The 11135-nt window shown below is 51.9% G+C and overlaps 2 protein-coding genes across 2 annotated transcripts in view; one reads left to right on the forward strand and one right to left on the reverse strand.

Annotated features, from left to right (window-relative positions):
* The window catches only part of BCKDHA (branched chain keto acid dehydrogenase E1 subunit alpha), an 18814-nt gene extending 11987 nt beyond the window's left edge, over window positions 1–6827 (reverse strand). The window contains exon 1 of the mRNA XM_007458614.1: window positions 6693–6827. Within this exon, the coding sequence (XP_007458676.1) occupies window positions 6693–6800 (108 nt within the window). The 5' untranslated portion in view covers window positions 6801–6827. The remainder of the gene's footprint in view (window positions 1–6692) is intronic.
* Window positions 6828–7147: 320 nt separating this feature from the next.
* Window positions 7148–11135, forward strand: part of EXOSC5 (exosome component 5) — an 8046-nt gene continuing 4058 nt past the window's right edge. Inside the window, exons 1-2 of the mRNA XM_007458615.1 lie at window positions 7148–7450; window positions 10893–11006. Of these exons, the coding sequence (XP_007458677.1) occupies window positions 7303–7450; window positions 10893–11006 (262 nt within the window). The 5' untranslated portion in view covers window positions 7148–7302. The remainder of the gene's footprint in view (window positions 7451–10892; window positions 11007–11135) is intronic.

Here is an 11135-nt window from a genome sequence, read left to right on the forward strand (position 1 = left end):
CACACACACACACACACACACACACACCGGCTGAGAGGAGGCCTGTTGGGGAAAGCCTGGGAGAAGCCTACATGTGCACCAGGAGGGGAACCGATTCCATTTCTCAGCACTTGAGCTAGAATGCCCTGAACTAGTCTCAGCGCTGCAACAGTGCCTCTATATTAAGCCTTTGCCGGGTACCAGGCTGAGGTCCGCATGCAGAATCCTCACTGAGTCCTCAGAGCACATCCGTGAGGCAGAGAGTATGTACTGTTGCCCTTCAGACGAGGAAACCCAGGTTCAGGCAGGTAATATAACCTCCCTGCACCAGGCCCCAGGGCTAAAACAAATAAGTCAGGACTGGGCTTCCAACCTGGGCAGGGCTGACATCCAGACCCCTAAACCCAGGCCCCGAACCCCAGCTGCCACTGCTGGCCCACTTTGCACACATCTGCATCTTTACTTTCCACCAGTCGCCAGGTTCCTCTCAGCTCAGTAACTGTGGCTTCACTTCCAATAGGTGCTAAAGAATGTCTGGGCTTGTCGTGATCTGGATCTCACACATGGGTGCTCAAATGTGTTCCCCGCCCTCCCTCCTTTAATTGCGGCCTCGTTCCAGCAGGGGAATGTGAACATGTGTGCGTTTATCTGCATTTGTGATTGTGAGCATATAAAGGAAATTATACTCCCAACGGCAGGGCGGGTCCAGGCCTGACAACAGCACGGCAGCGGCCCAACTCTTGCAGGCCGTGCTTCTGCCTTCTGAGCGCTCACGCGGCCGGACCCTTCCATTCACCTAGAGGATCCATTCCTCTCATGTGTACCTCCCCCACACATCACACGCTCCAGGGAGGCAAGAAGCATGTCCACATTGGTTTACAGAGCACACACTTCAACAGGCAATTACTGACCAAACGGATGAATGAGTGGTTAAGTTCACTGGCTTAGAATCAGACTGACCTGGGTTCCAATTTCTCAGCTCACTGCACAGCCTTCTGCAAAACACCGTGTCTCTAAATTTCCTTATCTGCGAAAAGGCTGCAGAGGGCTGCTGCAAAAAGTTCCTAAGGCACACAAAGGGTTCAGCAAAGGCATGGGACATGTTCATGCTCAAAAATTGGTAAAAGAGGAAAAAAAACAGAATCTAGGGTCAGGAAATGGGAAAAAGGAAACTGACTGGCACCCTGGGAAGCTGGGGAAAAGAGGAGCTGGGGAGAAGGGCTGACTGCATCTCAAGACTGTATTGTAATTCCAGACGGAGGCCCCAGCGCACACTCCAGAGAGAGGCTGAGACAGGGGAGATGCCACCTGGGGAGGGGCTCTAGGACGGGAGGCCAGGGGCCAGGAGGACAGGGTCATGGGGCTCCGAACAAACCCTGGTGTCAGGGCAGGACTGTCTGCCTCCAGAAGCTGGAGAGCTAGTCAGGGTACCCTGATGCCCCCTGTACCCTGGAGTTGGGCTTTGGCCATGCCCCCTCTTCCTGGGCCTGTAGAGATGAAGGTGGTACCTACCCCACGGTTACTGTGTTGATTCTTTGAGCTACCAAAGGGATCGGCACACTGCCTGGCCCTGAGGAAATGCTCCATAATGGGAGTGGGTGGTAAAATGCCTGCAGAGGAAATATGTGTCTCCACCCATTTTTCCTTCTTTTTGGTGGGGGAGTGGGTTTGTCCTGGTGGCAGTGACCTACAATGGCAGAAGCTGCACAGATTTACACAAAGCCTTGAAGCCACGCTCTCTCCTACCACACAGAACACAGACGCCTGTTCTGGAAGGCCAAGGTCTGCCCCACAGGTACTGGGGTGGGCCCTCCTCGAGCCACTCCCTACGGGGCCACAGTTAAAGGCAGGGACTCTGAGCTGACAGCTGCCTTCGGGAGTGTAACTACAGCTCCCGGAGCATCAGTTTCCTCACGTGTAAACCAAGGGTGGTGTGAGCATCTATCTCACAGATGGTCCTGATTTTTTTTTTTACAGTGCTTGTTTTTTCAATTTATTTATTTTTGGCTGCATTTATTTATTTATTTATTTCGTTGCTGTGCACGGGCTTTCTCTAGTTGCGACCAATGGGGGCCACTCGTTGCGGTGCACAGGCTTCTCATTGCGGTGGCTTCTCTTGCTGTGGAGCACAGGCTCTAAGTGTGCAGGCTTCAGTAGTTGTGGCATGAGGGCTCAGTAGTTGTGGCTCGCAGGCTCTAGAGTGCGGGCTCAGTAGTTGTGGAGCATGGGCTTAGTTGCTCCGCGGCTTAGTTGCTCCACGGCATGTGGGATCTTCCCGGACCAGGGCTCGAACCCACGTCCCCTGCATTGGCAGGCGGATTCTCAACCACTGAGCTGCCAGGGAAGCTCGGTCCTGAGGATCTAAAGAGCCCCTGTGTGTACAGTGCTCAGCCCAGTGCCTGACACGTAACAAACACTCGATAACTATGACTAGCTAACAAGTGTACTTGATGACCGTAGCAGTCAAACAAGTAATCATTGAATATCTGCTCCAAGTCAGGCCCTGAACTGAGGGCTGGGGACAACGGGGAGAGACGGATGACAGACACTGAACACACAAGTTATAGTCAGGAGGGGCGATGTCAGAGGAGGTACGATCGCAGAGAGGTTAGTTAACACACAGGCAGGGTACGATGAGGGCTGGAGAGCCAAGCGGCCTGTGTTTGAATCCTGGCTCTGTCCCTTTCCAGCCACGTCACCTCGGGTAGGAGACTGTCTCCCTGAACCCGCGTCCCCTTGTGGAAATAAGAGTTTCTATTTCACTGGCTGGTGGTGAGGCGGGTATAAAGCACCTGCCGTAGCTTGAGGAGGAAGGCTTTCACTAGCTGCATCACATGCAGCAGGAGGAAAAGCTTCCTGGGGAAGGGGGAGCGAAGCCGAGGCCTGAGGGACGAGCAGGGGTGAGCCAGGCAGAGGCTGGGGGGAGAACACGTCAGTCCTTGGGAAGGACAAAGGCTCTGAGCCAAGAGGAGAGATCCTGGCACCCTGGAGACCACCTGGCTGTAGCACGTTAACCACAGCAGTTAACTACGTACCTCGGCACCACACGAGGCACCTGCTGTATGGTGCCTGTGTCTCACTGAACCTGCACGGCACTCAGGTGAAGCAGGCGCCATGACCACACCTCCGTACCACACAGGTGGTCCCGAGGCTCAGAGGGGTTAGGTGACTTGGCCATGACCCAGGGAGATCATGTGCAGTGATGTCAGCATATGAAGCCAGGCAGCCTGCCCACTACAGGGCAGCTGGAGAGAAGAGTGGGGTCCAGCCAGGGAAGGCTGTGTGGATGGTGCCAGTTAACCGAGCCCTCGGAAGTTAGGACAGCTGAGGCCAGCCAAGCCTGCTCTCTCTCTGGAGTCTGAGGCGCTCTGCCTCAAAGAGTGCAAAGCTGACCCTGGCTTTACTTCCAGCTCAGGAATGTCAGTGACCTAATCAGCGGCCTCCCCTTCCAGGCGGATCCGGTTGGGGAGGCCAGGGAAGTGTGGAGATGGATCAGGCTTTCTCTGGCCTCAGGGACCCGGCGGCTTTAGCAGCACTAAGCTCCCCCAGCCACTGAAGATGGGAAGCATCCTTTCCCTGCATCAATCAAGGCCACAACAGATGGCTGTTCCTGGGGGAAAACAGCAGCCCCCATTTCTTGAGCCCTTACCGAGCACATGGATATATGTGTAAGTGCTTCCTAAGAACTGTTTCCTTTAAGCCTCAGCGTATCTCTCTGAGGGAGGCACTGCTATTGTCCCTCTTTTACACATTGAGACCAGTCATGGAGTCAGGAAAGCTTCTCTGAGGAAGTGAACTCTCAGCCTGACACCTGAAGGACCATATCCCTACAAAGGCCTCCGGGTGGGAGGAGTTCATCCAAGGAAAGGGGAAAATGGCCAGTGGGGCTGAAGGGCAGTGAAGGGCGGGCATGATGGGGGCTGAGGTCGGCTCTTCCCACCCCCTCTTCCCACCAGCCCCAGGAAGAGTCTGATGATACACACCATGTCTGGACTAAGCAGGGTGTTGCAAGACCTGAACCGAAGCCCTACCCCTTCTCCTCCTGGCAGACTGGTACTGTGGAGAGACACTAGGCTTTGGAGTCCGGAGCTCCAAGTTCAGGTCTCACCTCTCTGAGTTTCAGTCTCCTCCCCTGTAACAGAAGAAATCTACCAGTACATACCTTGCAGCATGGCAGTATTAAATACAATAATGAAAAGTAAATAAATAAGTACAATAATGGTGTCAGTTGGCACTATAAATGATAAAGTATTTAATTAAAACACCAGCCAAGGACTCGACTGCTGGCGCAGTGGTTAAGAATCCGCCTGCCAAGGCAGAGGACACGGGTTCAAGCCCTGGTCCGGGAAGATCCCACATGCCGCGGAGCAACTAAGCCCGTGTGCCACAACTAGTGAGCCTGCGTGCCACAACTACTGAGCCCACGAGCCACAACTACTGAAACCTGTGAGCCTAGAGCCCTGCTCCGCAACGAGAAGCCACGACAACGAGAAGCCCGTGCACCGAAATAAAGAGTAGCCCCCGCTCAACGCAATTAGAAAAACGCAGCCATAAATGAATAAATAAATTTATTAAAAAAATTAAATGAGAACTTCAATTCCTCTGTCACGCTAAGCCACATTTCAGGTGCTCAGTAGCCACGTGTGGCTAGTGGCTACTGTACTGGATAACATAGATTTAGAACACTCCTATCATTACAAAGAGTCCTATTGACCAGATCAGGCTCAAAATCTTTGACTAAATGCTACTACTCCTTCCCTCCCCTCAAAAAAAAAAAAAATTTCCTTTTTAAATCTTAAGAAAAAAAAACAAGTGAGGGGCTTCTCTGGTGGCGCAGTGGTTGAGAGTCGCCTGCCGATGCAGGGGTCACGGGTTCGTGCCCCGGTCCGGGAAGATCCCACATGCTGCGGAGCAGCTGGGCCTGTGAGCCATGGCCGGTGAGCCTGCGCGTCTGGAGCTGTGCTCCGCAACGGGAGAGGCCACAGCAGGGAGAGGCCCGCAAAAAAAAAAAAAAAAAAAGAAAAAAACAAGTGAAATACTTAAAAGTGGCGAAGAAAAAACAGGGACTCTAAAAATATATACGCAAAACGTAGGGACTCTGAAAGACCTCCTGCTTCCAATCCAACCCGCCAAAAAAAAAAAAAAAAAAAAGGAGGGGAAGTAAGCGGGAAGGGCAGCAAGGATACTGAGCCAGGAAGGAAGCAGATTTAATCAGTCATGAATGACCCTTCCCTACTCCTGCCCCAGTCCAGCCCACCCCCACCGCGCAGGCCCAACCAGTGGGCTCTAGGGAGCTCAGCTGTGGGGAATCTGACTGCTCAAAAAAAAAAAAAAAAAAAAAAAAAAAAAAAAAACACACCGAGAACAGCCCAAAGGCAGGGACTCTCCCACCTCCATCTTGCTCCGGCAGCCCTTCGGAAATTACCTGCTTCAACTCCCTTCCCAGGTGTCCCCACACCTCACTCCCAGCCCATCTTCTTGTCCCCGTTTCTCTCCCTAGCTAGAGCTTCCTCCCACAGATTCCATCTTCCCTTCCCAATGGTTTGGGCATCAGACGGTCAGGCCCAACCCCACAAGATCTTGACAGATTTTCCACCAAGGCCCTCACCAATCCAGACCCTCCCAAGGTCACCTCCTTTCTTCTCCCCCATCTCCGAGGCCAGTTTCTGTCCCTTCCCTCCACCCTCACTTTCAACAGCGGCCAACATTCTGATTGCACTCGTCATATACCAGGTCCTGTTCTTAGCACTTTACACATTTAATTCACAGAACGCTAAGATGTGGCCATTGTTAGCATTTTACAGAGGGGGAAATTAGGTCCAGAGAGGAGCAGTCCCTTGCGCAAAGCTACAGAGCTGGAAAGTGGCAGATTAGGGACATGGCGCCACATGGTCTAGCTCCTGAGCCCATCTTCTTAACCACGACTCTCTTATATGCGAAATCTTAGTTCACTGCTTTTCTCAGCCCCCGGCCTCTCTCCTAAATAGCGGCTCCTAACTAGATTTCTGCTGTGTGAGCTAGTAATTAGCAGCATCAACCTAACACTTTTGACAAGAAACAAGGCATTTCTCAAGTGTTTCTAAGAAATGTGGGCTAAGTGCTCTGTCTGGACCTCTCTCCCCCCGCCCCCGCTCCCACTCCTTCATTAATTCAACAAATATTTATTGATCATCTTCTCTGTACAGTCACCAAAAACGACAAGGCATTCTATCAGGGGGCACAGGATCAAACAACTTTTTTACGCAATGCATTTTAAAATCAGAGTTGGAGCAAAGGGCACCATAAAAGCCCCTGATGGGAAACCTGATCTCTCTTTTCTCCTCCTTGAAGGGGGGGAGTCTTTACCGAGAAGAAAGTCTGTCCCTTACAAAGGCAGTTTTCTCCAACCACTGAGAGGAAAGGTCACACCTCCCCGCCCCCCCCGTGTCCTCCAAGCGGCCTCCCCTGGGGAACGGCGGCAACTAATAAGCTCCCTTACTCTCTCCAAGTTGTCTCTCTCCCTCAGGGTTACAAAGGAGCTGCCTGGCTTTTCTCCTCCTAAGGAACTGGAAGTTCTTCCCTTGGGTGTCCTCTCCAAGTGGTTCTCCCAACCCTTGTCCCTTCTGTAAAAGCCCTTCCTCCACTCCCTACAGGGACCCCCCCCCCACTCTGAAGACAGCGTAAACATCCCTATACCTCCTTGGAGAAAACTCCCCGGGGTCCCAGGTACTCACTGATCTAGCCAGCCCACGAGCCCCTGACCGCCGCAGAAGGAGGAGGCCAACCCGGCCCAAGCCTCGACTTGACCCCCAGACCCTCGCCGCGGAAGCCGCCACCGCCATCTTGGCTAACAATCCCTCGCCGATCCGCCCCTCCACGGCGAGCTTGGGGCTGCCACTTCATAAGCCTGACGCAAATGCCAGCATCACCCTGTCAAGAAGCCACCTGCTACTAGTCCTGCGGTCTCTAGGGCACATATGTAGGTGGATAAAACAATCTAGCTTCCCCAAATTACTCTGACCGCCTCATCGCAGTTGTTCCTGTAACAGGCAAAGAAGAGGGCAACCTGACCAGAGCCTCAGGGTTTCAGGGCCCGGGGACCTCGGGTAGGACATGTCAAGGCCTTCCCTCTCTTCTCTTCTGTCCAATGGCTTTCCTGGACTTTCGAGGGGGCAGTGGGAGGGACCAAATTGTTAGTAAACGCGGAGCCACGTGCGGGAGCCGATCCTGGAGCCCCCACTCCCCACCCCGGGTCGACGCGTGCGCACTAGGTACGCAGTCTGTAAGCCAGCGCGCGCTTCTGGGCGGAAGCGACAATCCCGGCTGCACGTGGGCTCCGGGGCGATGGAGGGAGTGATGCAGACTGAGACTAAGATCCGCGCTGAGTCTGGAATAGAGTCCGGCCCTCGGGGTTCCGGTTGTAGCCTCCGGAACTTTGCCTGCGAACAGAATTTGTTGTCCCGGCCCGATGGCTCGGCTTCTTTCCTGCAAGGTAGGAACCCATCCAGGTCGTATTCGTTTTAGGGCGCGGTTACAGTGAACTGTGCTAGCTGGTAAATATTCCTCCTGGACTGGTGCATTTCTTGCCGGGGTGGATACTACTGCATACGTCAGTAGACATATATCTCTCCCTCCAGACCAGCCGGGAGAAGGTATTTCCACTTTGGTAAGTACTCAGAATGAAGGAGGGGCAGACCTCCTCTTAAGAACGAATACTCCAGAATAGGGGAAATCTCCTTACCCGGGTGTCTCCCTTGATTAGGTTCCTCCCCCGCCTCCCACCCACGCGCCCTGCGTCCATGCATCCCAGGGTGAGGCAAACCCCTTTGTTCGCATAACTATCCGGTAGACTGGCAAGTCACCACTAGCGGTTTAATTACTCCCTAGACCCGTGGCAGATCTTCCACCGAAGTAGATACTTATCAGATTGAGAGTGATGTCCCCAGCCCCACCCCCACCCATTGGGTAAATATCCCTTTGACTGGGATACACAACTCCTCCTATATCCCTAAGACTGGGGCAGGTCTTACCTATTAGGTAAATATCCCCTTCCCCTAGCTAAATAATTCTCAGACTAGACTCACCTCCCTGACCCCGGGAAATATTCCTCTGGAGACAGGCCTAAGGATCACCCCCATAAATGCTTAAGGCCCTGCCTTAGGGCATTACCTCAGACCCAGGTACAGAACCTGCTTTCATTCATTCCTTCACTGAACACATGTATTTTTGCTAGCACTGAGAATACATGGATAAAAAATTTTTTTAAATCCCTGCCCTAATGGAGTTTACGTTCTAGTCAAAGAGACAGATAAAAGATAACTAAGTAAAATATATAGTAAAATGCTGTGGAGAAAAATATAGTAGGGAAGAGGGTTAGGGTGTGCCAGAAAGGATTGCAGTCTTAATTAGGATGGTAAGGAAAGGCCTCACTGAGATGGTACCTTCTGAATAAAAACCTAAAGGTAAGGGAGCAAACCCTAAAGAGATCAAGAGGAAAGCTTACCAAGCATTGGGAACCACAGGGGTAAAAGGCCCTGAGGCCAAAACTTGCCTGGTGAGGAATAGTCAGGGGACAAGTGTGGCTGCAGCAGAGACAGGAGGCGGGAGGGAGGTAAGGAGGCCTGCCCGTCATATAAGGCCTAGTGATTGAGAATGGAGCCGTGTGACATGATCTGAATATATATTAACAGAATCTCTCTGGCTGCACTGTTGAGGTTAGAGGGAGGGAAAGGGGGAGGTAAGGGTGGCTCAGACCAGAGTGGAAGCAGTGGAGGGGGTGAGATTCTGAAGGTAAAACTGACAGATTTTGCAGATGGTTTGGTTTGGGGATATGAAAAAAAAGGAGTCAGGGATAACGCGAAAGTTTTTTTCCCAGATCAGCTGTGCCGGGAGAAGATGAGTTCAGTTTGGAACATTAAGTTTACAATGCGTAGTAGACATCCCCGTGGCGGTGTGGACTGGGCAGTGGTACATACAAGTCTGGAATTTGAAATCCTTCGGCTATAAATGGTGTTTCAAGCTACCGATTGGTAAATGGTATTTCAAGCTACCGATTGGATGGGATCACCAAGAAAATTAGTATAGATGGAGAAGAGAAGCGGTCCCAGGACTAAGCCCTGGGTCTTCTAGCTTGTGCAGAGCTAGGAAAAGACACTGAGAAGGAGAAGCTAGTAAGGTAGGAGGAAAACCAAGAGAGGGCAGTGACCTGGAGCCCAGAGAAGAACGTATTTGAGCTGTAAGGGCCAACCAGCTGCATTAGTCCTACCGAGAGGCTGCATCACGTGAGGATGGGCTAGACCTGTGGGTTGACAACTTGGACGTATGTCATTGGTGGCGTATGTCATTGGTGGCGCAGTCAAGAGCTGTTCTGGTGGAGGGATGGGGTCAAGGAGGAAAAGAAAGAGTCAGTGAGTGGAGACAAGTTCTTCAGGAGCTTTGCTGTAAGACGATCAGATAAATGGGGCAGGAGTTAGATGGATGTGGGGTCCAGAGGGGAGGGACTCTTGTGCTCACGTGAACCACAGACAGCTCATCTGGAGTAACAGGAAGGAAGGCCCCAGTGTGGCTCTTGTTCTGCTTGGATAATTTCCCCCTTCGGGTGCATTCTCCTGGAGCCGGGAAAATCCCCTCCATTGTGTGGCAGCTCCTCCCCACCAACCCCAGGGAAAAGAGGCCTCTACCCGGGACCTCCCCAAGGCTTAGCTCTCTTGCTAAATGCAGATGCCTGGAATTTCTCAGAGCTTAAGAAATACTGAGCCCCTTTTGTGTTCTAAAATCCCAAAGCCCAGGACCCTGGAGCAGGGTCCTTTGCAAACCTTCAAAAGTGTGTCCCACATGCTTCTGGCCTCAGAATCTCTGATGAGGTTAAAAATGCAAAGCCTCAGAACCTACCCACTCCAACTAAGGCTGGCCTTCTACATTTTTGAATTAATTGCTGTGGTGATTCTGATTGCAGGCCAGTGTTTTGAAGATTTGCTGGAGCTCCGTTTCTTCCTACTGCAGGTTGCAGGCCCAGCTACACAGTAGAATGGCCTGTGGAGCTCTGAGGCTGCTGGTGCCTGAGCCCCAACCCCCAGCAATGGAATTAGGCTCTCTGGGGGAGGGACCTGGGCATCAGTATCTTTTAAAGCTACGCATGAGTCCATTGTGCAGCCAGGGTTGAGAACCACTGCGTCATTAGTGGTTATTTTTAACTGGAATAGAGTAGAAGATATCAGAGTATATCAAAGCAATAACGGAAAGAGTTGTTTCGTGAGGCTTTTGTTCCATTTACATGCACATAGATTTGGGTGAGTTTTAGGTCCTGCTCTAAAACGTATTTCTTATTGGGAGTTAGGGTCAGAAAAGTTTGCAAGCTGCAGCTGAGATCCAGTCTCCTCATTCTGCAGATGGTGAAACTGAGGCCCAGAGAAGTGAGCAAAGCAACTGAGGTTACAGAGCCAGGAGGAAATAAGCAGGTGTCAGGACCCACCCCCAGATATTTATCTCTTTCTCAGGTGTCCTGACTGCTGCACAGTTTGGGGATGTGAGCCTGAGGGAAGAGAGCTGGGCTAAGGGAAGCTTTGGATGGAGAAGTTGGGACCAGCAGCAGTAAGAGGGAGAAAGTTTAGCTCCCATTAAAGTTTATAATAATAGCTAGTCTTTTGGGCACTCAGCACTTACAGGCACAGTTGTAAGTGGTTTTCTTTTTATCTCATGTAATCCTCACAGCTGTGAGGGAGGTACTGTAGTTATCCCCATTTTACAGATGAGGAAGTGGAGGCAGAGAAATGAAGCAAGTGCTCAAAGAATCACTACCAACAAATGGTGGGCCACAGTGAGGGTGATGTGGGCAACCCTGGCCACCTGGCTCAGGGCCCACAATGTTAAGTGCCAGGCGTTGGGCCCCAGAGGCAGGGAAGATTTGGGTGAGGCCTCCCATGCTGTCTCCCCAGGGGATACCTCCGTCCTGGCAGGCGTGTACGGGCCAGCAGAGGTGAAAGTCAGCAAAGAGATCTTCAACAAGGCCACACTGGAGGTGACCCTGAGGCCGAAGATCGGTCTGCCTGGTAATTGGGCCTCTCACCCGGTGTCTCCCCCACTTCTTTTCCTGGTCTCCACTCCCCCCCTCCCTCTCATCACCCCTCAGCTATTTCTTTCCTTTTTTTTTTTTTTTTTTTTTTTTTTTTTTTTTTTTT

This window comes from Lipotes vexillifer, unplaced genomic scaffold (genome assembly GCF_000442215.2).
Source record: "Lipotes vexillifer unplaced genomic scaffold, Lipotes_vexillifer_v1.1 scaffold371, whole genome shotgun sequence".
NCBI lineage: Eukaryota > Metazoa > Chordata > Mammalia > Artiodactyla > Lipotidae > Lipotes > Lipotes vexillifer.